The following is a 24,406-nucleotide window of genomic DNA, read 5'->3' as shown; positions in this document are numbered from 1 at the left end:
TGTTTAAAGAAAAAAAACAAGGTTAACATGTTTTGAAACCGTTAGGTAGTTGAAAGTGAGTCATAGTCATTAAATTGGCCAGTCACACGAGTATTAGACTGCTGAAAACAATTGACACATGTTCGGTTGTTTATGTTTTTTACTTGTTTTCATCTTTCTTAAAACTAATATTTTATGTGTGTTTTTTTACCTTTATATGATTTAAATTTATTTAATTTGCTAGTCAAAGGAGTTTAATGATTTAGCTGGAAGTAGCTAAATTGCTTGAAAGAATATATTCTATAAGAACTTTACTTTTTCCTCTTAATATTATATAGAAACAAATACTAAAAGAATCATACTTTCTCCTCTTGTCATAAACTTTCTACAATATATATAATTTTCAATTTCAAACTCTCTTTTATGTTTTAAATTTCAGAACTATCTTTTATGTTTCTTGTTTCAACAACATGAGTTATCGATCTTAAACTCGAGAGGTAACAAATCTATAATACTCATCTAAATAATTAGATTTTATGTTGTAGATGATTCTAATCTAATAATATAAAGTAAATAAGTATCTTATTGGATATCAAATGGTATCATCATATTAACAAATTCTAAAAAAACATAAAATTGTTCGATGTAGTGACAAAGCTGTCGGTATCCAAAATATATCCTAAAATGAAAAATTATTACTTTTAAGTTAATGTGATCGATGTTTCCGGTTTTTTCATATTCTGACTTACTTTTTATAAATAATAATTTAAAGAACTCAAATATAACTCTGAGCGTGAATTTCGGCGCAGATCATGATAAATCGTTACACTATTAACTATAAAAATACAAAACATATTTAATTTTTTCCAACGAACACGTGTTTTATTAAGCCCAATTTAATTTGGCATGTACATGTCATGTCCATTGATTAATAGCTAATTTGTTAAGTTGCCAAGTTCGTTTTCTGATGCGTGTCGCGGTAAATATAAAAAATAAATGAAATAGAAACAACCATATGTTATTAGATATATAGGAAGATACAAGACCACTAGAATTCTTAAAGGGTAAGCCAAATAGAACCAACAAAAAAAAACACATAGAAAAAGTATCACTATTAAGTGATAAAGATGTTGAATCAATTACCAATGACTCTCAAAACCAAATAATAACAGAGATCTAACCATATCCAAAAGGTCACAAAGTCTCTCTAAATTCTTAAATTCGTGAAAGATAGAGTGGTGTCAAGTAATGACTTATGAGCCTTGGTCAAAGCAATCTGATGCAAACCTTGGAATTTACCTAAGGTTTATGTTTCTCGGTTTCTCGGCCTACGGTTTGAATGATTCGATGGAACGATGGTAGAGATGGAAAATGGAAGTTTTGTCGTTGAATCCACAACAACACACGAACTAGAATGTTTGAATCTCACAAACACACTAGAAACGCAATCAAACAAGACTATGGAATCACACCAATAAACTTGAATTGACAAAGCTTCAAAAGATTACAAACTTTTGAAAGAAAAAACACACTTTTTATTATTTAACTTGAATGACTTGATTACAAATGACAAAATGAATGAGATGTAGAAATGTAGATTGTCTCTGTAATAAGTGCTGAAAATCTTTGAAACACGATGATGTCCATTTGAGAATAAGAAAGAAGGAATGAGAGAGAACAAGTTGGATGATCCGTGAACTGTTCTCCTCCTCATGAGTGAAATTTTGTTGTATTTAGATATAGCAAGTTAGGTTTACTTTTAAGGTGGGAACTGGTGAATTACCTTACTCCCTATTTCTTTTTCTTCGAGAGTGCAAGGATTATTTATAAGAGTGTTACTTGACCTAGGTAAAATATCGAATTAATGGGACTAGTTAAAACATTCCAAGTTGTATTCTCGGCATTTTCGTGCAATCTATTTTTTTTTTTTTTTGACGATTTCTTAGAAAGAAGAACGTGTTTTGAGTGTAAGTGACGTAAGCGCGACTTTCATTAAATGTCTTGTCAGCTATAAGATGGTTCGATCAATGGCTCGTCAGCTGGATCATTTTGAGAAGTGATTGTGAGTCCTTTCTTGGCAAATGTTATCTACAGATCTTCTAAATGACGGAGAAACTTGTCGCTTTGTTCATGGAGCAATTCCTATATGACTTTTCTATGATTCAAGAAAAATCATCATAAAATTAATCATTTCTGAAAACAAATAAAAGATCAATTCTCAAGATTTTCTTTATGTCAAAGTTACTTTTCAAAATTATTTCCAAATTTTCTTAACTATTTAAAAAAAAAACAATGTCAACCGTTCCCTAGTTCAAATGAAGTTGTGAGATCTAATATTTTTTCTTTTTTTAACATGTGGTAATTTACATAATTTCACCACAAAAATAGTAAATTCCCTTAAATGGTGACAAAATGCGGCTATTGCGAGTGAACCACATTGCACTTTATTATTTTAGTATATGATAATGTCAGCAACATCTCAAAAAAGGCCATACGTAGACTCATCCAAAGTTATATATTTTAATGTCAATAGGATTCATTCTATAAACAAAAATATACAGAATATTCAGATATGGATGATGAACACATCAGCTTTGATCACTCCCACGGACGCGGAGATTCGCAGATTTGCCTTCTCGCTTTGCTTTTTAGTTTTGTCAACGCTTCTTGTACCTTATTGGTACGAACCAAGAGACACTTTTCACAGATTCTTCTTTTGAAATATTCATTGTCAACTTCTAAAGTCAATGGCTTTTGTTATAAGTTCTCTCCAAGTTGGTATATCCGAATGAGAAGAGTTCTTAAGAGGACCATTTTTACACCACAATAAAAAGGCCAATGTTTACTTTGAGAGAGATTCGAAGTGGCATTTCGATATTGGGTTGGATTCTGTTCGATTTAGTATTACAGTAGTTTGGTTTGGTTTTAATGTAATTAAAAAAGGTTATTGGTTCAGTTCGACTTCGAACCAAACCGAACAGATCAGGTTGAAGAATACTTTAACCAGGCAGTTATGTGCATGGATTTTACTTTGGTTTTGGGTTGGGATATAATGGTTACCTCTAACAGAAACACAATCAATTTAGTTATCAATATAAGAACAAACCCATAAAAAATGGGCTTTACCACCAAGTTTAGGCGTTCAAATGTAACCACCAATATTTTTGGTTACTAACATTTTCAAATGAGTTTAGAAACAAGAGTGTGAGAATTTGACAATGCAAGTGTGGTATATACGCTATACATTAGTCTCTATGCATATTTATGTTACAATTTCGAGGGCTTCGTGTTGATAAAAAGAACAGTGAGGTTTCTAAGTCTTGTTGAATTTAAGCGTCTCTTGGCTTTGGGTTGAGCTCCGTCTCCATACTTGTAGGTAGCTTCTGGGTTGAAGCAACGCCGCCGAACTTGCGGACCAGGATTGTGAAACATGGCAGCAATACAACGTATAACGTAATAAAGAAAAATGGAGTTGCTACGAGCCACCCTAGTAACTGCAATAACCATAGGACTTAAAATAAGACTTGCAAGTTACTAATGATAAGAGCACAAAAGATTAGGCTAGGGAATGCAAAAAGCGGTTCGACATAGTTCCCCCATTAGCTAAGAGAAACGAGACTCATTGTAGCTACTTACCGCATTACCAATGCTTAAAAAGACTTCTTGAGAGGCTTGACCAGTGAAAACCTTCTTTAGAGCATCTGATGTCAAAGGAAAATGAGGTCCACCAGTAACTTTTTCACCAAGTCTTAGGAAAGGAACCACGAGACTTCAATAAGAAAGACATGAAAAGGAAATCCAAAATCCAAGTCAGGAAGAAAACTGATATGCATCGTCTTTCGATAAAAGTGGTAATTTCAAAAGATTTAAATGATATAAGGTTTACGCTAGTTCCACTGGAGTGGCAATGATATTAGCCAACATTACGGTCGGAGCATGACAAGATGATCCGAGCAAGGCAAAAGCTACTCCACATAGTAACACAGGAACACCTATTTTATAACAAAAACCACACCAAATAAGGTACATAGCAATCTCAAAACGCAACAACGCAAGAAGCAGTAAGCTTAGGAAATAGCAAAATGGCGAGAAATACGCACCACATATCGGAAATATCCCCAAGGTAATACCAAGTGCAGCAGAGAAAGCAAGCTGCTTTGGCTCAGTACCTCTACGAAAATTGAAAACAAAAACAAAATCAAACTCAAATCACTTCACAACATCAAATTTTCTGCAACAGAGACAGAGATGTTGATACATCTATCTCTAACAGATGCCCAAAAGTTCCTATATGAGCAACATGAAGATACAAGGATAACGCTTTTGCCTTTAACAGTTCTAAATGGGTCTCTCTTGTATTCCAATAACAAAGAAAGAGATTTTCTTAAAATCCTTTAGAAACTACATGATGATACAAGCATAAAGACTCTGTCTTTAACTGTGCTGATACATCAGTCTCTAACAGATGCCCAAAAGATCCTTTAAGAGCCACATGAAGATCTAAGAATAAAGACTCTACCTTTAAATGTTGTAAATGGTCTCTCTTGTGTTACAATAACAACTAAACAGATGTTTTCAAGATCCTTTAAAACTACATGAAGATACAAGAATAAAGACTCTACCTTTAACTATTATAAATGGTCTCTCCTGTGTTCCAATAACAACTAAACAGACGTTTTAAAGATCCTTGAGAAGCTACATTGAAGATACAAGAATAAAGACTCTACCTTTAACTATTATAAATGGTCTCTCCTGTGTTCCAATAACAACTAAACTGATGTTTTAAAGATCCTTGAGAAGCTACATTGAAGATACAAGAATAAAGCCTCTACCTTTAGCTGTTCTAAATGGTCTCTCTTGTGTTCCAATAACAACTAAACAGATGTTTTTAAGATCCTTTAGAAGCTACAAGTATAAAGACTCTACCTTTAACTATTCTGTATAGTCTCTAATGTTCCAAATTAAGTAACCAACAAGAAGCAAAATGCAAAACTACAGCTTTTAAAGACCAATGATCACAAAGTTGCACATGAGATCTATCTGATTCAATAATCAATAAGCAGAATATGAGTGACCAAACTAGTCCTAATTAACAGATCTATGTAAAAGAGAGACAAAGAGTCAAAGAAGACAAACCTACGCAAGATCTGGAGAAGAGGATCAGTGATTTTCTTATTGAACCATGCTTTTAATCTACCTTTTGATAAACCCATCACGATTCTACAAAATCTTCACGAAAATTAATTCTCCCCAGAAAAAGTTAACAGATTTCACACAAATGAACGTTGATCGATCGTCTTTTGCGCGTCTCTTCACGGAACCAGTTGAAGATGGGTATTTCCGTAAACGGGTTTGCGTAATCGGGTCAAGTATTGATTTTTTTAAATCAGGCCCAAGCCCAAACATTTAAGATCCCAAAATGATTTAAGCGACCCGATTCGAAAAATCCGGTTCAATTATCGGTTAGCATATACCCAAATTAGAATTGTTTCGGGTTTCAGTTTTGTCCGGGTCAGATCTAAAATTCGAACATGTCTTCGTAAAAAACCCAAAACAATATACATATGATAATCATATGTCCGATGGATAACATATGACTGTACAAATATTTTAATTACAAACATGAGAGATAATTTTTTATGGAATAATGTAAAAATGTACGGAAATATAGTACATAAAAATTATACAAATACTAAAAGTAATGTTTTAAGTGACACTTTTGATATTACTTTTAAGATTGATAATTGTCAAAACGGTATATTTTATACTTCAACGGTATATTTTAGTCTTGAGTATACTGGATCTAAAATATCTGAATCGACTCAAAATAACAAATTCGGTTCGGTTCAGATTTATATGTTTAAAACTTTGAAAATGTTACGTTTTTTTGAATTGTTTGGTTTTATGACTTTCATGGTTTATAGAATAATTCGGGTTAAAAAAACCGAATCAAAATATCGTTCAATCATAGGTTGGGGACCTTGGGGTTTAATCAAATTTCAAAAACCAACCCGAATCCGAGAATACCATAACCAAACCGAGCTAACCGAAACAATTTCGGTTCTCTTTTATATAGACCCAATCTTCCCAGAATTACCCGAAATCCGGAAGAAAGACTGATCCGAATCGACCCGAAAACCCGAATGGTCAGACGAAGAAACCAACACACTAAAAACTCTTGGTCTCTTTATCCTCCGAATTTTCTCGCCGTCGCCGGTGAATTTTGAGCCCTAGCACCGTCGTGAATTAAGGAGGATTCAACAAATCATGCTTGTCGGTGAGAATTGTGTTCACGAGACATACTACGAGATTCTCTCCGTGAAAGAAGATGCTAGCTATGAAGAAATCCGAAATAGCTATCGTTCTGCGATTCTCCACTCTCATCCAGATAAGCTCAACAATACTTCTCGTTCTAGCTCAGACGACGAGAAGTTTCTGAAGATTCAAAAAGCTTGGGAAGTTCTAAGCGATGCAGAGCTACGTGTAGTTTATGATAATGATCTTAGATCTTCAAGACATGATGGAATCACTGCTGATGAGATTAGTATTGAGGATATGTCAGTGGAGATTACTGGTGATGTGATTGATCTTTTTTATCAGTGTAGGTGTGGTGATTACTTTTGTGTTGATTCTAGTGAGTTAGGAACAATGGGGTTTGCTTTGTTGAGAGATGGTGATTTTGTTTATGTTAAGAGATTGGGTGCTTTTGTGGCGTCTGTTGTTCTTCCTTGTGGTTCTTGTTCTTTGAAAACACGAGTTTGGGTTGATTCTGATATGAAGATTCCTATCTAGGATGGTCTATTGTGAGCAAGGTGGTGATTTGGGTTGGTACAGAATTGAGTAATCTCTATTCAAGATGAGTTTTTAAGACTGAAGTGATCGTCATGGTCTGGTTCGGAGGAGGAGTTCTGATTGAGGATGGTTATTTGTGATTGTGTGGATAGGTTCATATAGGAAAAGTATGGATGGAGATGATTTCTTGTGACCAATGTGATCTCCTGCAAGCTTTTCTGTTGTGAGTTTTTTGTACTCATTTAATATAGTTGTTGAACAACTTTTAGTTTGTAAGGAACTTAAATTATAATGAGAAACAAAAGGGCCCTTTGGTTTTGCTACTCTTTTTTCCCTCTCTGGTTTCAGTTATGTCTCCTTTTAAATTTGCTGGAAGCTGAATATTCACGTGAAATTATCTTTATTTTTGCGTTCTTGCGAATATCTGATTCAGAACCTTCTTAAAGTTTTACTGTGCGTACGTTTGCGGATAAGAACCTGACTGAGAAGAAGTGATGTAGGTGTACTTGCAGTAGTACATCAGGACTGTGCTTTCTCAAAAGAATGGTATTTCTTCTTCACCTGAATTTATTTTCCATTTTCTACTGAATTTGTTTGCTGTGGTTATATCTTGCCTTATCTGATGTTTACGGTGAAATTGATTGAGATTAGATGTAGAGAATTAAGTGGTATGATTTCTGCAGGGACTGATACAGGTTACTGCAGTCCCGACTTTGTTGAAAGACCTAGATCAAGGTTAATGTTAATAGTTTCTGGATTCACTTTTGTTATTGTTGAGGTGTCTCCTTGTGTTTTGGTTGAATATTGTTTTCAGGCTCAACTTGGTTTTCAATTTTGTTGTCACAATAACTTCCACTTGTGGCAGAAATTGTTTTTACACTGCCAAATATGGATGTGATGAGGAACAAATTGTTGGTCTATGGTAGACCGAAGGATGGGCGATACCACACTAGATAGAGTACCATGATTCTTCAGGTATCAATCTTTCTAAGTGTGAACGTCTAAAGAAGCTGTGCATACTTGTTTTATTGAATCTATACTAAGCAAAGTTAATATTCAACTTTTTTATTTCGGTATACAATATATGAAAGTATGTAGTCTTGTTATTTTTTCACTGTTTACCAACCCATTGAAGTATATGATCTTGAGATAATAAGCTGAAATAGAAAATTATTACTTGATCCCATAGGCCTCTAAAGTGGACATAATTTCCTGAGATCCGCCATTCTCTTTGACATAGGAAATGTTAGGGCTCTCTTGTGGAACTGCGTCTTCTCTTTTGAAGTTTTCTTCACTGCGAAGAAGCTTCTCACTGTCTGATCCCACTACACCTTTTAGAATGATGGTTTTGTGGAGGCCACCCAGTAAGTCCTCATAGTCTGTGTCTCCTTTCTCTCCCAAAAAGAAAACAGTCTTCGACATGTCAATTCCCCACCTTATAGAAAGATACCTACATGTAGCCATCACATCAAGTCGTGTCATTTTCACTGTTGATATCTTACACATAGAGTTTATGATTGAAGAAATTTTTATTTGTGACAGTTTCTAACCTGAGTGCTTGTATTCTTGATGCACATAGTGGTATAACATTTAGCCTTGTTGCTGCATGAGTATAGACAATGTTGCACCTTAAACCTCTCATCCGAAGCCTCTGCCTAAGGTCATCGACTCTTCGAGTCTGCCATTCACACATATATACATCAATACGAGTTTCACACATATATTCATGATGAGAAAGATATTCTTTAAAAGAGCTACCTTGACTCCTTGTTTCACAGAAATTGCATAGCATCTTGTACTGCATGAACTCGCATACTCTGTGATATCATCCTCAGCTGCAGGTTCCGTACATATAAGTCTCAGAATCACCGACCTTATACTTTCACCAGGCCATTTGTATTCCACATGAGTTTCGTAGTCTGCATCAACCATCATATCTCTCCATGGATAGTAGATCTCACTTCCGCTGTTGCAAACTATTGCATCAAAATCTTCCAGATTAATCAGGTTTTTCTGCGTAATATCCACAACTTCTTGTAAGCTTGAACCTGAGGCTAGCACAAAACCTATTTTTCCTTTACCCGATGTCAAATCTGCAGCTTTTATCATATTCTTGATGATTTCGTTCAAATTCGCTTTGATGTTTCCGTTGTCATCATAGGAATCAACAGCAACCACAAAGAGCATCTGCCTTCTACCAGGGCTGTAGATAGCAGCTGAGCAACCTTTCATTGAATTCATTTGACTTATGGCATCGACTAGTTTCTTCTGTCTGGTACCTGCATCTAGTTCTCCGTTGAGAGTGAAATCTCCTTCTGTGGAGAATCTCAAAGATATGTCATCGACATCTCGTAGAGAATCACTTGTGAGCTCTTCTGGAACTTTCATGATGTCGAGACTACTGGTAGGGTGACGGTTTCTGCAATGTTCGACATGGGATAGGTAGTTACGGCAGTGCTCTGGCCATGAAAAACGGTGGATGTTCTTGAGTCCGTTTTTTCTACACTCAGCCCAGAGATGTTTGTTAGCAACTAGCTTTAGAAGGGCATCAGAAATGGCTTGTTGGTCATGGGGGTCGACTAGGAGACCATTATTTAGTGCCTGCGATACAACATATGCACTGTTAATTAGCTTTATGGGATCAGTGAGGTGTGACTATGTCTTTATACAGTTTGCTTTGTAATAAGAGATTTGATTACCTTCACAATATCAACAGGCCCTCCATTTCTGGTGGCAACAATGGGCAGACCATAAGCAGCTGCCTGTCATATGCACAACAAATGGCGCGGCATGAAGATCTCACAAGGTTGTGTATCTCATAAGGGAAACACATTGACATATTTGCTAGTTACCTCAATGAGCGTGAGACCAAACGGCTCCACCAGAGCTGGATTGATGAAAACCCCCTTTAAGAGAGAAAACCACCTTATTATTACGGTGTTCATTTTGCAAAGAAGGATGAGCTAAGAGTTCTGGTAAACTACTAACGATAACATTGTTTTTGTACCATGTAGACTCAGGAGAAACTACCAAAGGTCTACGCACATGGAACTAATAATTGTAGATGCTGCATTATAAAAGTCTCATGTTCTACTGGAATCACGAAAGTAGTAAACAATATGAGTCATATACTCATATTGTTTAATAGAATTTTCGTGTTAAGTACCTTAGTTTTGGCTGCTAAGCGGTAAATATCTGGAACTTCAGATTGTTTATGATGCTTTGGATAAGCTACTTGGCCGTACAAGTCGTACTGGTCTATCAGCTTTAGTACATTCATGAGAACAACTGAGCTGCTATTAGGCATCTCTTCGATGTCATCTCGGTTACCTAGTATAAGTACCTGGAACAGTTTTATTAGCAATTTAGGTGGACTAGTAGTATGCTCATTCACAATCTTCTTATACATATGTGAGTTCACTGGATAACGCATGTGTAATAAATGCTGAGATACCTACCAGGTTGGCTAGTTCTCGAAGAGGCTGACATTCACCAAAAGCTTTGACCAATGTGGTGACATTTTTCTTGTGGTCAGGACGAGACAGCGCAAGTATGGTTGGTTTATGAGGATTTGAGAAAAATCTCATTATCTGCAGGTAAAAGGTTCATGTAATTACTTGCTCAATGGATCGAAAGATGGGAGAAAACAAGAGTGTAACCTTTCTTGCATGAGATTGGATATTACACAATAATGAAAAAGAGTACCTCGGACCATATTGGAGGCACAGGCTTTTTTATCTGGTTTCGGTCAGGGCCAATTAGCGACTTAAGATCACCATCGGGTTCCTGTGAATCTTGTGTCAAGACATAGCTGAAATCCATGCCTGGGGGTATAACCTAATGCCACAAAGACAGGTCAGATTGGTGAATGACTCTACTTTTAATTAAATTTGCTGTTCTTTTAGCTGCACCAGTCAAGTGCAGTGTCTATGTGATTATAAAATAATTTGATAATAATCGTGTTGTCATCTATCAGATGATGTGAGAGGCGGGAAAGGACTTATACCACCATTCGTGGCATGTATCTACCAAGGCAGCTGACTCCACGCCGTCTTCTAACCCTGAGCTTCCTCTCCAGCTTGATATCAAAACCATCATACAGCCCCCACTGCGCGTCAATCTCTTGTCGTGTGCTTGTCACCACCATCTCCGCTGCATCTAGGCTCTGTTCTTCAGCTTCTATTCTCCTCATGATCTTATATGTTCTGTCAATATCCTCTCTGGTAATTCTCCCTTGTTGAAGCAACTGCTCAAACTTATTCCTTCCCAAAGAGTGACCAGTTAGAACCATTGGCACATTTAACGCTCCTGCCAAATGTGCAGCTACTTCTCCTGCATCAGCATAGTGGCCATGAATTACATAAGGCCATATTGGTTTCCCTCCATTCACTTGCTCTCCTAGCGACCTTGCTATGCTCACTATGTGATTTAGCGCCCCGTCAACAAACTCGGGAATATGGGGCCAGAGTGACTCCTTTGGTATGTACCTGCATTTAACAAACATGAGTATAGAAAAACTAGCTGTTTTTTCGCAAAGTCGAAATTTGAATACAGAAATTCAAAGGAGTCCTATGTGATAGTACTTGTCCCGAGAACCACAGGGGATGCGGATAATGTAGGAGCCACAGCTGTCGCTACCTTCTGGAGGGCATGATAACATCTCAACTGGCTCGCCGTAGCTGTAGTCAACCTCTGGTGAACTGATCTGCCGTGTTAAGAGATCGACCCTGTGGACACCTTCAGTGTTGGCCAACGCACGAGCAAGCTCAACAACATATTTCACCTATTCGTCCATTAACAAGACACTTCAGATTGATAAAAAATTAAGAAAGCCAGAGTCGACATGTGAAGCACCTTAAATAGTTTAAGCTTTACAAAGAGGTCTACTAGAAGATGGCTAAATACCTGCCCACCAGTATCAGAGTCTCTTCCAAGCTCCATGTTTTCTCCACGCACGAGTCCATGCATGCTGCAGTTGGTAAAGCATGGAACCAAATAGAGGCACCAGGTAAGTCCCACGAGCATATTGAAAACAACAAATAAGTCAGAAAAACCAATCTCTACTTGCCTGATTAAGACAATGTAAAGGTTTCGACTTGATTTATCATCTTCTGACCAAATTTGCATTTCAGAGCGGATACGGGGCATGTGATCTCGAGGTGGTTCGAGAGTTGTAACAACTTCACTCTTCTCCTTCTCTCCATCATTCTTATCCTTCTCTCCTTCAGAAAGCTCAGAAAGAAGATCCTCTTCTGCATCATTGCGACCTTGTTCACGTTCAATTCTTCGTTTGGAAAGTCTAACCCCGTCATCCCACACAATCTGTGGAAGGAAATTGAAGCACGAAAAAAGGATTCAGTTCTAAAAGGAAATTGTATGTGTTTCTGATGCATTAGGCTTTTAATAAGGGATGCAGAGGTGAAAAAGTTGAAGAACTAAAGGGACACAAACCTGCTTTTTCTTGCGTGCGAGATGCCAAATGCGCCAGCATATATTCTCAAGCCTGTTACTGCGTTCACGAGTATTCCTTGTTGCTATCACCTGCCACAAGAAGTGAAAGATCTCTCCACCATCACTTGCAGGTATTTATATTTATGTGTAAAAGCATTTCTCTCTATCATTTTGTATTTATACCATTTGGTATAAGGATACAGATTTAGAAACGAACCTTAATCCATGTTTTATACAGGTCAGACTCATCGAAACTGTTGACGACCTCTTCCACAAAGTATTTGATGGGACTAAACACCTTCTCTTGATGATCCTTCCCATTCATATCTCCAAACACCTTCTCCTGATGATCCTTACTGTTGATATCTCCAAGCTTCTGGACGATCTTGGAGTTGCTCTCAAACCTCTTTTTCTTGCTAGTTCCAACATCAAGAATAGCTTCCAGGTAACTGTTTATCCAATCATTTCTTGCCATCTCTCTGATTGTTGCACTGAAAACTCCTTTGACAAAATTTACATAAACATCTATACACACAGCAATAGATAAAAGGAACAAATTCGATTTTTCGGCATTTTACATACCGAATCTCCTTCAGCTATAGGGTGGAAGAGAGGCCTAGTTTTGTATATCAACTTAGCTTTGCATTTTATAATCTCATACAAAAGGTCCCTCCTTTTTCTCTTTACTCTTTTATTTCTTGATATTTAATTTCAAATATTTGCTTAACTTTGGTGTGGTTCTTGTTATTTGTATTATCATCTCTCAGATGGCATATTACAACGTCATGTTATAACCGTTAAACTCTGGAAAGACAAATATTCTGTCCTAATCTCAAAGAGAATCTTCTTTTTTAGTAAGTTTTTTTGCATTATCAGATTCTCTAAAAGAATAAGAATCACCCATTTCCTTTTTCAAGTTTGTCTCTTCTTTTCTTTTGTGGAGATAGAGAATAATGAGTGGCACAAGGCCTTTTTCTTCATTTGTTCCCATTAGACTTGTTTCTATAGCCTCATGTTTTCTCGAGTCTGCCTTCTCAATCTCTCACTGAACTTCAACGTCTTTGTTCGGGACCAAAACCTCTAAATAACTAACTCGATTAAACCCTGTTTTCGACACGGTGACCAAGTTTGTTTTCTGTGAATATGATTGAGGTTGAGAAAGATGAGTGTAATATGATGATGTGTATTATTGCAGGTAGAGACGTGAAGAAAAGGGATTTAAAGTCGTATAAGTATGTAGTTAGCTCTGTTTTTGGCATGTGGAGGTAATGGAACAGAGCATATTCCAGGCTTTCACAAATTGGATACCTTTAAGCCACTTCAAACCCGAAAACTAATGTGAATGGTTTCTATAGTTGAAGAAGAATCTGAGTAGGAGATGGTAAAGGTTAACTGAAATAGTATGGACTTTAAAGTCTATATAAATCATGTTGATGCTCATTTGCACAATAATATATCTTGAGTGTAAATGGGATCATGAGATTGGAACGAGTGACATGGAAAAAGAGACAACAAAGATGTTATATGTTCTTTTCTTTCATAGGGGAAATATCCAAACTCAAAATTGTAATATAGCAATAAATATGAAATTTATTATTCGAGTGAACAACAAATGACAAATTCATGGATATTGTTTTTTTTCATCTACCCAAAATATGTAGTTTTTCTTTTATTATAGTTTAGCCAATTATTTATCATTTTCATTTTATTAAGAAAAATATGAATGAAACGAAAACTAAACTGTGATCCCTCTTAATTCATTTCTTTTAATGTGTAATAATTTGTTTATAATAGTATTTTTTTATAATATTTGGGAATTTGATATTGACATAAATTTTAGGGTCATTGTTTTCTAAGATTATAACCAAAACCTAAAATTCCAAACTACCAGTTATATTATAAAATAAGCAAATTATAGTTATAATCTTGTGTCTATATTGGACTTTGATATAATATTTAAAAGATAAAATGAAATGCATTACTACACAAGCCCCATAATGAATATGTCAAGGAATATCCAAAAACGGGTAAGGAGCTTTGTGACCATTCGACTCTTTCTACGATTCTAGTTCTTAAGTAAAGCTTTCACACCCATTATTCACAGATTTAGGATAACGTCCACTTGCCCACCGAAAGAGACTCTTAGACTTATTGTGACAACTTCAAAGTATTCTTCAATCCAGTAGAGATTTTTCAGATATTTATTAGAGTAAATCTGTTAATTATATAGGGCTCATTGTTTGTCAGTTTATTGATGGATGATACACTGAATTTTTTTTGCGGTGAAACTTATGTATTGGTGTTTTTTTTTTCTTTCTTTCTACATCAATCTTTTTCTTTTAAGAGTGTAAAGCTCAGCCCAAATTCCCAACAGTCAAAAAGTTAATTGTTGCTTTCATTGGTAATCATATTAAAGACAGTTAAAGATATAACCCTTATTTAGTTACTATTTACCAATCATACAAGCAGATAAAATAGGCAATTGAAAATAAAAGTTCAAATATTAACTAACCACATATTTCCGATGCAGTCAAATATTTTTCTTAACCACATACTAATATACTATCAATGAAAAGAAAATCTCATTATTTTTTCCAACCACAACTATTTCTTTTTTTTTTCTACCTTTCTCGATATCTAACCGTATCATATCACATATGCAAACAACATTTCTTAGAGTTGACTCTTTTGAGCTCTAAATAAAGATAGATTGACAAAAAACAATTTTTTAATTTTTATTGACGCATTCAACTTTAATTTTCTAAATATCAATCAATTCTTACAACACACTAATTTTTTTTCTAGCTGGTTGACCTTCTCTGGTATATCTGCTTTCTATTTTTAGTTTTTGAATAAAATAAAAATCTATTTTTAGTATGTGTTAAGTATATTTATTAAGAAAAAAACAACGTTCCAAGTAAGATACAAAACGTTTTTACAAATCTGAATCATGAAAAATGCTACTTCACTTATAATTTATTGTTTTCTCATGTTCCTCCTTATGAACAATGTTAAAGGTAATATCTTAGTCTCGTTAAGATTTAACTAATACCTTATTCACAAGATCGAAAACATTGATTATATCTATAAAACAAATATGCATTAAAAATAGAGCTTTCATTTTTTTGTATTATCAACTAAATTCTATATATTTTATACTTTTTTATTGATTGAAAATAGGGCAGGGAAAAAAAAAACCACCATGCCCGCTTGGACTGTCGGCAAACGGAAAATGTGGGCATGACGGACCTAAGTTATGTTTTAGTGAAATGGAACGAAAATTTAATAAAGATGTGGTTAAAACTATTACCCACTGCAAGTGCTGGGATGATCGACGCAACAATGTGGACAAGCATCGGTGCACATGTTATTTAAAACATGGTTTTCCTTGCACCAATGGCTAAGTTTGAAGTTATAAGATAGTTTTGTTTATGGCAAATGTTACTGGAAAATCTTCAAAAAACAGCTCCATTTATTTTTCATTTGTATGTTTACTATCCAATACTTTTTGGTTAGAAATAAAAATACCTCATTTAATTTTTTTTGGCCTAAAAATAAATTATCTTTAAAAAGTTAATTACAAAATAGACATTTGTCTTAAGAATTTATTTATTTTAAAACATTTCTGATATGTCTTTACGAAAACAAGTATTTCTCTCATGTGAAAAATCATCTCTAACCTCATTTCATTTGAGTCATCTTCTCAAATCGAGAAAGTTTAATTAGTGTTGTAGTGTTGTGTCGTTGTGTCTATGTATGCATCGCAGACTGTCGACTAAACGGTTTGGGTTTACAAGTCCAATTCTAGAGTATAGTGTTTTGTGAAAAACAAAAAATTATGTTGCGAAGGACCTTCTCTGTCGTTGCTTTGAGACACCAAGAAGCGCTGCACCACCACTGAAGCTGTTTGCCACCATCCACCATTGATGCCATTGGCGACCCTCCACCATCAAACCCGTGAACCACCATCAAAGCTTTGTGCTACAGCCGCTTACTGCAGAAGGTTAAAATCGTCCAAAATTGAAAAATAAACGGCCACTGTTGCATTCAACTGTGCAACATACTTCTTTTGAAATTACTAAATCTAAAATGCCTATTTTTGATATAAACTCATCTTTAAATTATTGGTAGATTCGAACACGCGACTTAAGAGCCGTTAACGGATATTACATCATATAATTTATTAAGGTAAGAAAGATTTTTAAATTTTTTCACTGATTCAAAATTTTAAAAACGAACATATATTAATCAATTGATGAAAAATGTGTGGATTTAACATCATACATTGGCTAAAAAGTTTAAATAATAATTCATAATCATATAATAAATAAAACTAACAATAATAAAACTAATGAGATTTTTGGCGGGATGTTACTTAATAACAATTGTAAACTATCAGATATATTTTTTCTTTATAAATACATACAATTTTCAAATTTTTTTATATACTAAATTTTATAAATCGTTCAGTGTAGCGCGGGTAAAAAATCTAGTTAAAGATTTTTTGAATACTTTTAAAATATAGAGGTTAATTTAGTCATTTTCTCATTTAAAACAACAATTTTTCTCAAAATCTTGTAAATTACAATTCGGCCCTCTCGAAGTTTCTTCATCTTCTCTTCAATTTTTAAAACTTAAGCTTTTGATTTCTCGATTCATCTTCTTCTCAGCTTTAGGGTTTCGATTGTTCCGATCACTATGTCTGGGACTTCCAATTGCACCGTATACATAGGTAAGTTTCTCTTTCAACATTTCCATTGATCTTGACTGTTAAAAACTTCTCGAAAACCAATTGATTTTGAAAAATCAGGGAACGTTGACGAAAGAGTAAGCGATAGGGTTTTGTATGATATCATGATTCAAGCTGGTAGAGTAATCGATCTACACATTCCTCGTGATAAAGAAACTGATAAACCTAAAGGCTTTGCTTTCGCTGAGTATGAGACTGAAGAAATCGCCGATTACGCCGTTAAGCTTTTCTCTGGACTTGTTTCTCTCTACAATCGAACTTTGAAATTCGCTGTGAGTCTTGTTTCTGTGTCTTTTGATCTTTGAATTGATAGTGATGTTTATTGTTGTTCTTGATTTTGTTGTGGTTCTTGTGGATTTTAGATATCTGGACAGGATAAGTTACAATCAAATTCTGCAAATTCCGGTCATCGAGCGAGACCTCAGTCTTTGGCTTTCGAGCATTCGGATAGAGCTGCGTATCATCACTTGGAGAGATTTTCGTCGCAATTGATTTCTCCACCTTCACCACTGCCTCTGGATTACACACAAGGTTTCTCTTTTACTTATCTCTCTTGATATATCGAATAAGCGAAAAGATCGAGAAGCTTTTGTTTATAGCATTGATATAAGTAAACCAAAATCTTGATGGCTGTCGCAATGTATGATTAGTTTTGCCAAAATTAACACAGATTACGGAGTCAAGAACCTTCTGCTCAATCTATTTGCCTTTCTAAGTATAAGACTTTGGTTTGTTTGCTTAATCTAATGGCTAGTATTAGTTTGGCTACTGGAGTTATGAGAATATAGCACAGATTACTAAATCAAGAACCTTCTGCTCAATCTAGTTGTCATTCTAAGTATAAGACTTAATGTACTTGGTCTGTTTGCTTAATCTAATGGCTATCATCAGTTTGGCTGCTGGAGTTATGAGAATTTAGCTGCTTCTATGCCGAATTCGATACGGATTACCATATCAAAAACCTTTACTTCACTCTAAATTGTCTTTCTGAGTATGAGAGTTACTGAACTTTAATCTGTATTTTTGTTTTTGTGCATTTTTGTAGAACCACCTCCACCAGGAGTATCGAATGGAGCAAGTTTGGAGTATAGTAGAAGAGTTCTTGGTTCGGCACTAGATAGTATCAACCATTCAAGACCACGTCGCTACTGAACCAGTGACAACACTTGCTCTTCTGTTTGTTACAATGGTTATCAATATCAAGATCATGGAAAGAGAACCACAGCAAAAACTAGAAGTTTAGTAGAACTGATGTAACATTTTCTTTCCATTATAAAAGACAGATATTTCTGTGTTATTATGACAAAAGTTACATTTTGGATCATCGCCAATGAGATACAATCCCGAGTTAAAGGGATTTAAGAAGTGTCGATGCATTAGCCGCCGCTTATCGGAGGTATGATGGCTAACTCATCTCTATGTTGAACAATGGCGGAATCGGTTGTATATTCCTCGTTCAAAGCGAGAACAACACAGCTACGTACCTCTTCCAAGCTTGGAAACTTAAGCACCAACTCATCCAGGCATTTCTGTGTTGTACTACCTGATGGCATCTTCAGTGTTAGATCAGGCACACCTGTGAGCTCTCGTGCTCTGGCGAATAACAACACTTTGATCTCCACCGATGAAGTGTCATCACTTTCAATCTTTGTAACTTCTTTGTCCATGGCCACCTGAAAGCACCCACAATGATTGAGTCTCAATACACAACAGGAAAAGAGAAGCAAAGAGTCTCCAAATGTGAATTGTTCTAGTCTGAGTCATGACATGCCTATATAATTGGATCTTTGATTCAGTGAACAAATACTTAATGGATCTAAGAGATGCGATTTCTATGTTGAACCAGGAAATGAATAATCACGTATGCTTCTCAAAATGAAGAAGATTTATGAATCTCGAAAGATATACAGGAAAGAAGAGTTTACGGAGAGATTGATTAACCGGAACCGTGAAATTCGATCGCCGGAGATTAAGGTGAGACAAGTAGGAATGGAGCTCGAAATCGCGAAATCAACCACCGATGGCTCTGGTTAGTAGTCAGCGACGACCATTTCTCTGGTGAATACCACACACATGAGCTACGTCATCTCAAACTATTAGTTTTACTAAAATGCCCCCACCATGTCTTTGACTAGGGCAATTGGAAATGATGACGTATCCAACCTGGATTTTGGGTTTAGTTTTTTTTTTTTGTCGGCCAATTTTGGTTTCTATACGAAGTCCATCGGGCTATACTGGTGCTGGTGAAATGGGAAGCCCAAATTCTTTTATAAGGTTCCTATCGGTAACATTGCATAATATCTTAATGGCATAAATTGCAGAATAAAAACTTGCAAAATGAAAAATTATAAAATAAATTTTTTTAAAACATATGTTAATCGGATATATTTTGCAGAATGACAAAATAAATATTATATTAACAATATAATATATATATATATATATATTTTTTTTTATATTTAATAAAAATAATGTTTATCCTTAATATTGTTAATATAATATATATATATATATTTTTATATTTAATAAAAATAATGTTTATCCTTAATATAATATTTTTTAAAATAATGTTTATCCTTAGTAAACAAAATAATGCTTTAAAAAATGTAAGATTATTAAAATTTATTAAAAGTTGTGAAAATATTTTTTTGTATTATTAATGATATAATTTGTGTAAACAATGTATTTTTTTTCTTTTATAATTGCTAATATTTAGTATGTATAGAATAAAAACAAATCTATTATGCAAACAACTACATACCCACTTTTTTCATAATGAATTTTTACATGTAAACGGCAAAAATAAAAATCCTGCGTTTTTTGCGTTTTCTAATGCAATTATGCAGATTTTATTTATTGGTAAATTTTCTGCATAATCGCATTAGAAAACGTCATTATGCGTCTTACCAATCAAAGCCTAAAAGTATGAAAATCGACCGAAACTACACTAGACTTGTCATATGGATTTTTGGGGTGAGGTGATGAGCAGAAGAGCCATTCATAGTTGCTTTGTTCAAGGGCGAATAAGAGACGTGGAAGAGTCGAGGACCTGGTCAAGAACAACTCTGTGAAATCTTGACAGCCAAATATGGACCTCCGAGATCAATTGGGATGGAATATATAATTTTTTCTCTATTCATGATCGTTGCATTTGTTCATCTGACGGAAAGACGTACTCCATTATATAGGGTTCTTGTCTCTCTCATGGGAGACATGACGAGTGATCACTATAGTGCTTTACCTCAATCAAAAGTCAATTACTTAAAGATATAGAATGTTACTAATTTTCCATGTCTACAAGTTTCTGTGTCTCAAGCATTCAACTTTAGCTAAGTCATCAAGTTACAACCAGAAGAGACACTAAAGTAAAAATGTTTAACAGAGTGTCTCTGTTTAACCTAAACGCAAATAACAAAACTGTCTAGAAAAACATCTCACTACCATGCTAATGCTCAGAACGGTGTCTAATCCTCAGCTTCTGCAACCAGGATAGAAATAGTCGATACCATTTTCTTTGATCCTGAATTGAAAATTCTGCAACTTGTTCCTCGAGCTTCCTCTACCTGAGTTGCTTATCCCTTTGTTCAGAACAGTCAACTGTATATGCAATAAGCCACCAAAAATCAATTAGACACCAAGAAAATAACAAAGGTTCAATTAATGATTTGAGGAAAAAGAGTCTTGTGATAACTTACTTGGCCATGTACATCATTTGCTAAACCAGAGGCTAAAGGCTCTGCCTTTATCACAACATCTGCAAGGCATACCATCTGTAGCAAAAATGCAGGTCTCTCCATGCTCGCGTATATATCTTCATGATTGAGGATGACCAATGAACAATTCTGTCTTCAGAGAAAAATAAACCGTTAAAGACTCACAAAGAAGAAAAACACAATAATATAGTTTCAGAAGGGGTTATAGCCTCTGGCTTACGCTTTCAGAACTTAATGTGTGGCAATAATGCAAGAAGTCCAATACGTGATCTGAGTTGCTGCCGGTAGTAGCAATTTCCAGCAGAGACATGTCATCCACCATAACAGTTATGTTACCACTTGTTACACTCTGTAGCTTTCGAACGGTTTCTTGTATCTCCCGAAATAGTTTCGCAACTGCACTCACATTGTCTTCCATTTGATCCCCATCTGCTAAAAGATTTTTTTCAGTAAAATAAAGTTTTTTACATATCTGAGAAACAGAGTTATTGGCAGTGGTACCTTACAAAAAGGTTTAAAGATCACAACACAAAACAATGAAACGCACACCACAAGTAGATAAAATCAGATTTGTTTAATTATAAAAGTAATATATTGAGATAGAATCAAAGCTAGCTCCACCAAAACTCATCATTTGTGTTCACAATACAACCTCTTGGTTCAAAATCTGTTTTGCAGATAATAGACTCACAGAAAACTGCTTCTATATGTAATTAATTTGTCACTTACATAAAAGAGGCAGTGATCACCAAAACCGAAACAACTAGTAAGAAGATTTGTTCTAGAGATATCCTCACTCTCTCTCGCTAAAGCCAAGGCACTCCCAAACCATCCAAAATCTAAGTAGAATCTAAAGGTAGAATCTAAGCTAGCCTCACAAAAACTCATCATTTTGTGTTCAAAACACAACTTCCTGGTTCAGAATCTGATTTGCACAGAACAGAGACAATTGCTACTATATGTAATTAACTAGTCACTTACATAGAAGAACCAATGATCAAAAACAATATCGATTACCAAAACCACTAGTAAGAAGATTTGTTCTAGAGATATCTTAACACTCTCTAAAGCCAAGGCACCACTACCAAACCATCCAAAATTAAGTTTGTTTTTATCAAAGACTAACTAAGCTTATTGTAACATTAAGCATTAGCTAAACACTAATGCTAATCAAATAGATTGTTTTACCTGATAAGTCTCACCTGAACACTTAACCATGAGCATGTCAAAGAACACCAATCGATTATTCGACTTATGGGTAGCTAAATTACATCCCTGTAACACAGTAAGACACTGAGAATCAACCCTTGTAGAAAGCCATGGAGACAAAACAGTAAAAAAGATTGAAACTTTTACCAGTTTACGCAAGATTCGATCATAATGAGAGAAAGGGCGAGCAAAAGCGAGAAAGATAAGTGCGTCGGAGGAGTTAGAGGAGAGAACACGTTTCATTAGCTGGTGAAGTACAAAGGAACCACTCGTCTCTACACAGTCTTCTATTAGTATTACTTTTCCATTTAGTGGCGATGGAATAGCTAGCTGCTCATCGAACCCTAAGGCTAAATCGAGGAGATTCAAAGAACGATCCATGGAGAAATTTGGACGGAGAAGAAGAAAAAACGAAGCTTGAGAGTACAAAGGAGAGGAGATTTTAGGTTTTTGCGAAAAGAAGACTTTAACAAAAAAGACCTTAAGTTTGATCGAATCTATTTTTTTAACCCGGAAGAATACTTTTTCTTATTTTTTGTTAAATTATTGTCATATTTGTATGAACTACATTTGGACTAAGAATTGAAGTATGGTTCACGTTTACTTTCTTGTTAAAATTTGTTTATTCTTTAAGAATTTAAATGATATATTTTGTAAGAAAATTATTTGAAACATGAAAAATATTTAAAATATTTTAAAGTTGACATTATTTAATATGTATTTGAGTATCACTTATTTTACCCATTTTATACTAACGATTTGCTTAAATGTTACTCGAAGCGGACTAAACCATTAGCAGATTACACCATCCAAATTTTGGGGTAGACAACAATCCGTTGTAACCTAAGTTTATTTCTAGAAAATGGGTATGTAGTTTTAGCGGGGTTTTTTCTATAATTTTTGGTTTACACTATTATATGATAATTTATTCATAATAAATAATAAACATTTCAATCTACAGAAAGATTTATTCGCCTCAACCGCTCGAATCTATATTCTTCTAAACATCTCCAATGTCCATCTCTATTTTTTTTCTCCATTTAGAGGTGATTCTATGTTAGATACATTTTGCTTCAATATATGTCTCTAAAATAGATTTTTCTCTAAAATAAAGGAATCTTACGTTTTAATCTATATAAAGAGTAAAATCTATTTATTTTCTCTATTTTGGAGAAAAAAACTATTTTAGAAGAATACATTGGAGCAAAATCTAATTTCCTCTAAAATAAATTTGTCTCTAAAATGAAAGAAAAAAATAGAGGTGTGCATTGGAGATGGTTTTAGACCGTCTACTCTATTTTAACTGATACATCCCCTATATATTAATTGAGAAGTATTTTAAATAAAAAACCTTACATTCACGTGTGATTTACAAGACTATCATGCTGACATGTCGTAACCAGAAAAACTTTCAACAAACTTAATAGTTATCCAATATTTACTAGACTAATTACATATAATGCCATTAGTGGTACTTATGCATATTTTTCCTCTACATTTAAGAGAGTAGCAATTAATAAAGAAAATTAATCAAAAAACCATATATATTTGAGCAAACAAGTAAAAAGTATATATCATAAATTATGATGAACAACATATAATATAAATGTTTATTATATGTTTCGTACTTTATTTTTTTAGGTTTTATAGAAAACATTTAGAATTTTAACATATATGACATTCTATTTTTTTGTTATAAATTGCAAAAAATCTAAATGTATATGTGAGCCCATATGATTCTTGAATATATTCGGAACATAGTTTTACATAAATTAGTTAGTAACATTTCATTTATTACACATTCACTATGAACAATATTTCAATATTAATCTATGTTAAAAATGTATCCGCTTACTGATTACTTTCAATATTATTTCTTTTCAAATTTTTACCTTATCAATTTATTAAAACTTTTACACAGTTTATTCAATTTAATTAGTCATTTACTCATTTTAGTTAAAATTTATTTACAACCCAAAACCTTATCGTAACAATATAAATTGATTAATAAAATAAGGGATATGCAATAAATCAATCCTAACTACATAGAATTATGAAGAATAATAAAAGATAATCAAAAATTTATTACGTTTAAAACATAATTATTCATACTCTTTTCAGTTTTTATATTGAATTGTTTCCAAAATAAAATCTTATAAAATACAAAAAATATTCGAATATATTTCTGAATTATAGGAATGATATTTCAGATTTTCTTTTGGGTCAATATTTTAATTTAAAATCTTATTCCAAATATAGAATATCCTAATTCCTAACTAATAAAATCTCCAAAATATATCAGTTACTAAATCATATTCAAATATTCACACTTATATATCAAGTGATAATATAAAATCTGTTTCCAAAAACTTGTTTATATATTTCATATAACTATTTCTCCCTGTACATAGTTCGGGTAAATCATCTAGTATTTGATTAATTCATTTGATCTGCACCATACGATTCGTCGTGAACCCTAATTAAATCATTGTGAAAAACCAAAAAAATGAAA

At 34.2% G+C, this 24,406-nt stretch overlaps 7 protein-coding genes and 1 long non-coding RNA gene across 18 annotated transcripts; 4 read left to right on the top strand and 4 right to left on the bottom strand.

Moving 5' to 3' along the window:
* Positions 1 to 3,035: 3,035 nt before the first annotated feature.
* On the bottom strand, positions 3,036 to 5,417 carry AT4G10140 (uncharacterized protein). The gene is made up of 5 exons (NM_117082.3): positions 5,116 to 5,417; positions 4,080 to 4,150; positions 3,866 to 3,971; positions 3,616 to 3,748; positions 3,036 to 3,473 (listed from the first exon to the last, which is right to left on the bottom strand). Exons 1-5 carry the CDS (start codon positions 5,190 to 5,192, stop codon positions 3,309 to 3,311), a joined length of 552 nt encoding a protein of 183 aa, NP_567353.1. The 5' UTR covers positions 5,193 to 5,417; the 3' UTR covers positions 3,036 to 3,308.
* Positions 5,418 to 6,041: 624 nt separating this feature from the next.
* On the top strand, positions 6,042 to 7,802 carry AT4G10130 (DNAJ heat shock N-terminal domain-containing protein). 5 transcript variants are annotated; one of them, NM_001340656.1, is made up of 2 exons: positions 6,060 to 7,317; positions 7,637 to 7,802. In NM_001340656.1, the coding sequence occupies exon 1, from the start codon at positions 6,247 to 6,249 to the stop codon at positions 6,769 to 6,771; it is 525 nt and encodes a 174-aa protein (NP_001328045.1). In that variant the 5' UTR covers positions 6,060 to 6,246; the 3' UTR covers positions 6,772 to 7,317; positions 7,637 to 7,802. The 5 variants fall into 5 exon arrangements, with proteins under 5 accessions (NP_192751.1, NP_001328045.1, NP_001319891.1 ...); NM_001340655.1 differs by lacking the exon at positions 7,637 to 7,802 and adding an exon at positions 7,455 to 7,568; NM_001340657.1 differs by lacking the exon at positions 7,637 to 7,802 and having other exon boundaries at positions 6,087 to 6,994; positions 7,272 to 7,297.
* Positions 7,636 to 13,816, bottom strand: ATSPS4F (Sucrose-phosphate synthase family protein). Of its 5 annotated transcripts, none has more exons than NM_117080.5 (15): positions 12,805 to 13,816; positions 12,440 to 12,713; positions 12,223 to 12,312; positions 11,840 to 12,093; positions 11,677 to 11,740; positions 11,355 to 11,554; positions 10,778 to 11,258; positions 10,477 to 10,608; positions 10,230 to 10,361; positions 9,938 to 10,114; positions 9,624 to 9,677; positions 9,471 to 9,533; positions 8,530 to 9,372; positions 8,322 to 8,449; positions 7,644 to 8,221 (listed from the first exon to the last, which is right to left on the bottom strand). In NM_117080.5, exons 2-15 carry the CDS (start codon positions 12,695 to 12,697, stop codon positions 7,945 to 7,947), a joined length of 3,153 nt encoding a protein of 1,050 aa, NP_192750.2. In that variant the 5' UTR covers positions 12,698 to 12,713; positions 12,805 to 13,816; the 3' UTR covers positions 7,644 to 7,944. The 5 variants fall into 5 exon arrangements, with proteins under 5 accessions (NP_001329003.1, NP_192750.2, NP_001329002.1 ...); NM_001036532.3 differs by having other exon boundaries at positions 7,787 to 8,221; positions 12,440 to 12,723; positions 12,805 to 12,956; NM_001340652.1 differs by having other exon boundaries at positions 7,636 to 8,221; positions 12,440 to 13,816.
* A 1,325-nt stretch (positions 13,817 to 15,141) lies between these two features.
* SCRL20 (SCR-like 20) lies at positions 15,142 to 15,761 on the top strand. The gene is made up of 2 exons (NM_001036531.2): positions 15,142 to 15,239; positions 15,403 to 15,761. The coding sequence occupies exons 1-2, from the start codon at positions 15,173 to 15,175 to the stop codon at positions 15,624 to 15,626; spliced, it is 291 nt and encodes a 96-aa protein (NP_001031608.1). The 5' UTR covers positions 15,142 to 15,172; the 3' UTR covers positions 15,627 to 15,761.
* A 1,058-nt stretch (positions 15,762 to 16,819) lies between these two features.
* Positions 16,820 to 18,337, top strand: AT4G10110 (RNA-binding (RRM/RBD/RNP motifs) family protein). Its single transcript, NM_117079.4, has 4 exons — positions 16,820 to 16,954; positions 17,033 to 17,244; positions 17,335 to 17,503; positions 18,018 to 18,337. The coding sequence occupies exons 1-4, from the start codon at positions 16,921 to 16,923 to the stop codon at positions 18,122 to 18,124; spliced, it is 522 nt and encodes a 173-aa protein (NP_192749.2). The 5' UTR covers positions 16,820 to 16,920; the 3' UTR covers positions 18,125 to 18,337.
* CNX7 (co-factor for nitrate, reductase and xanthine dehydrogenase 7) lies at positions 18,184 to 19,047 on the bottom strand. Of its 3 annotated transcripts, none has more exons than NM_117078.4 (2): positions 18,914 to 19,047; positions 18,184 to 18,645 (listed from the first exon to the last, which is right to left on the bottom strand). In NM_117078.4, exon 2 carries the CDS (start codon positions 18,637 to 18,639, stop codon positions 18,349 to 18,351), a length of 291 nt encoding a protein of 96 aa, NP_567352.1. In that variant the 5' UTR covers positions 18,640 to 18,645; positions 18,914 to 19,047; the 3' UTR covers positions 18,184 to 18,348. The 3 variants fall into 3 exon arrangements, with proteins under 3 accessions (NP_567352.1, NP_001078366.1, NP_849354.1); NM_001084897.1 differs by having other exon boundaries at positions 18,214 to 18,645; positions 18,881 to 19,047; NM_179023.2 differs by having other exon boundaries at positions 18,222 to 18,645; positions 18,898 to 19,036.
* On the top strand, positions 18,851 to 19,050 carry AT4G05760. The gene has a single exon (NR_141907.1). It is a non-coding gene; the product is annotated as an other RNA (long non-coding RNA).
* A 1,127-nt stretch (positions 19,051 to 20,177) lies between these two features.
* ELP6 (elongator protein 6) lies at positions 20,178 to 22,410 on the bottom strand. Its single transcript, NM_117077.4, has 5 exons — positions 22,042 to 22,410; positions 21,888 to 21,960; positions 20,906 to 21,114; positions 20,668 to 20,814; positions 20,178 to 20,569 (listed from the first exon to the last, which is right to left on the bottom strand). The coding sequence occupies exons 1-5, from the start codon at positions 22,273 to 22,275 to the stop codon at positions 20,444 to 20,446; spliced, it is 789 nt and encodes a 262-aa protein (NP_567351.1). The 5' UTR covers positions 22,276 to 22,410; the 3' UTR covers positions 20,178 to 20,443.
* Positions 22,411 to 24,406: the final 1,996 nt, after the last annotated feature.

This window comes from Arabidopsis thaliana, chromosome 4 (assembly GCF_000001735.4).
Source record: "Arabidopsis thaliana chromosome 4, partial sequence".
NCBI classification, from domain to species: Eukaryota; Viridiplantae; Streptophyta; class Magnoliopsida; order Brassicales; family Brassicaceae; genus Arabidopsis; species Arabidopsis thaliana.
This window is presented reverse-complemented; position numbering and strand designations above follow the sequence as displayed.

Bases quoted from the DNA above. Each gene is read 5' to 3' on its own strand.
- AT4G10140 (NM_117082.3), bottom strand. From the start codon at position 5,192: ATGGGTTTATCAAAAGGTAGATTAAAAGCATGGTTCAATAAGAAAATC. The intron at 3,749-3,865 runs GTAAACCTTATA...TTCTTATTGAAG, and splicing joins GCCACTCCAGTGGAACTAGC to TCTCGTGGTTCCTTTCCTAA. The intron at 3,474-3,615 runs GTAAGTAGCTAC...TGGTTATTGCAG, and splicing joins TTTTAAGCATTGGTAATGCG to TTACTAGGGTGGCTCGTAGC.
- AT4G10130 (NM_001340656.1), top strand. From the start codon at position 6,247: ATGCTTGTCGGTGAGAATTGTGTTCACGAGACATACTACGAGATTCTC.
- ATSPS4F (NM_001340652.1), bottom strand. From the start codon at position 12,697: ATGGCAAGAAATGATTGGATAAACAGTTACCTGGAAGCTATTCTTGAT. The intron at 12,313-12,439 runs GTTCGTTTCTAA...TTCTTGTGGCAG, and splicing joins TGTATAAAACATGGATTAAG to GTGATAGCAACAAGGAATAC. The intron at 10,362-10,476 runs GTACTCTTTTTC...TTTTACCTGCAG, and splicing joins TGCCTCCAATATGGTCCGAG to ATAATGAGATTTTTCTCAAA.
- SCRL20 (NM_001036531.2), top strand. From the start codon at position 15,173: ATGAAAAATGCTACTTCACTTATAATTTATTGTTTTCTCATGTTCCTC. The intron at 15,240-15,402 runs GTAATATCTTAG...GATTGAAAATAG, and splicing joins CCTTATGAACAATGTTAAAG to GGCAGGGAAAAAAAAAACCA.
- AT4G10110 (NM_117079.4), top strand. From the start codon at position 16,921: ATGTCTGGGACTTCCAATTGCACCGTATACATAG. The intron at 16,955-17,032 runs GTAAGTTTCTCT...TTGAAAAATCAG, and splicing joins CAATTGCACCGTATACATAG to GGAACGTTGACGAAAGAGTA. The intron at 17,504-18,017 runs GTTTCTCTTTTA...GCATTTTTGTAG, and splicing joins GCCTCTGGATTACACACAAG to AACCACCTCCACCAGGAGTA.
- CNX7 (NM_117078.4), bottom strand. From the start codon at position 18,639: ATGGACAAAGAAGTTACAAAGATTGAAAGTGATGACACTTCATCGGTG.
- ELP6 (NM_117077.4), bottom strand. From the start codon at position 22,275: ATGGATCGTTCTTTGAATCTCCTCGATTTAGCCTTAGGGTTCGATGAG. The intron at 21,961-22,041 runs GTAAAAGTTTCA...ACTGTGTTACAG, and splicing joins ATCGAATCTTGCGTAAACTG to GGATGTAATTTAGCTACCCA. The intron at 20,570-20,667 runs GTAAGTTATCAC...TTGCATATACAG, and splicing joins CAAATGATGTACATGGCCAA to TTGACTGTTCTGAACAAAGG.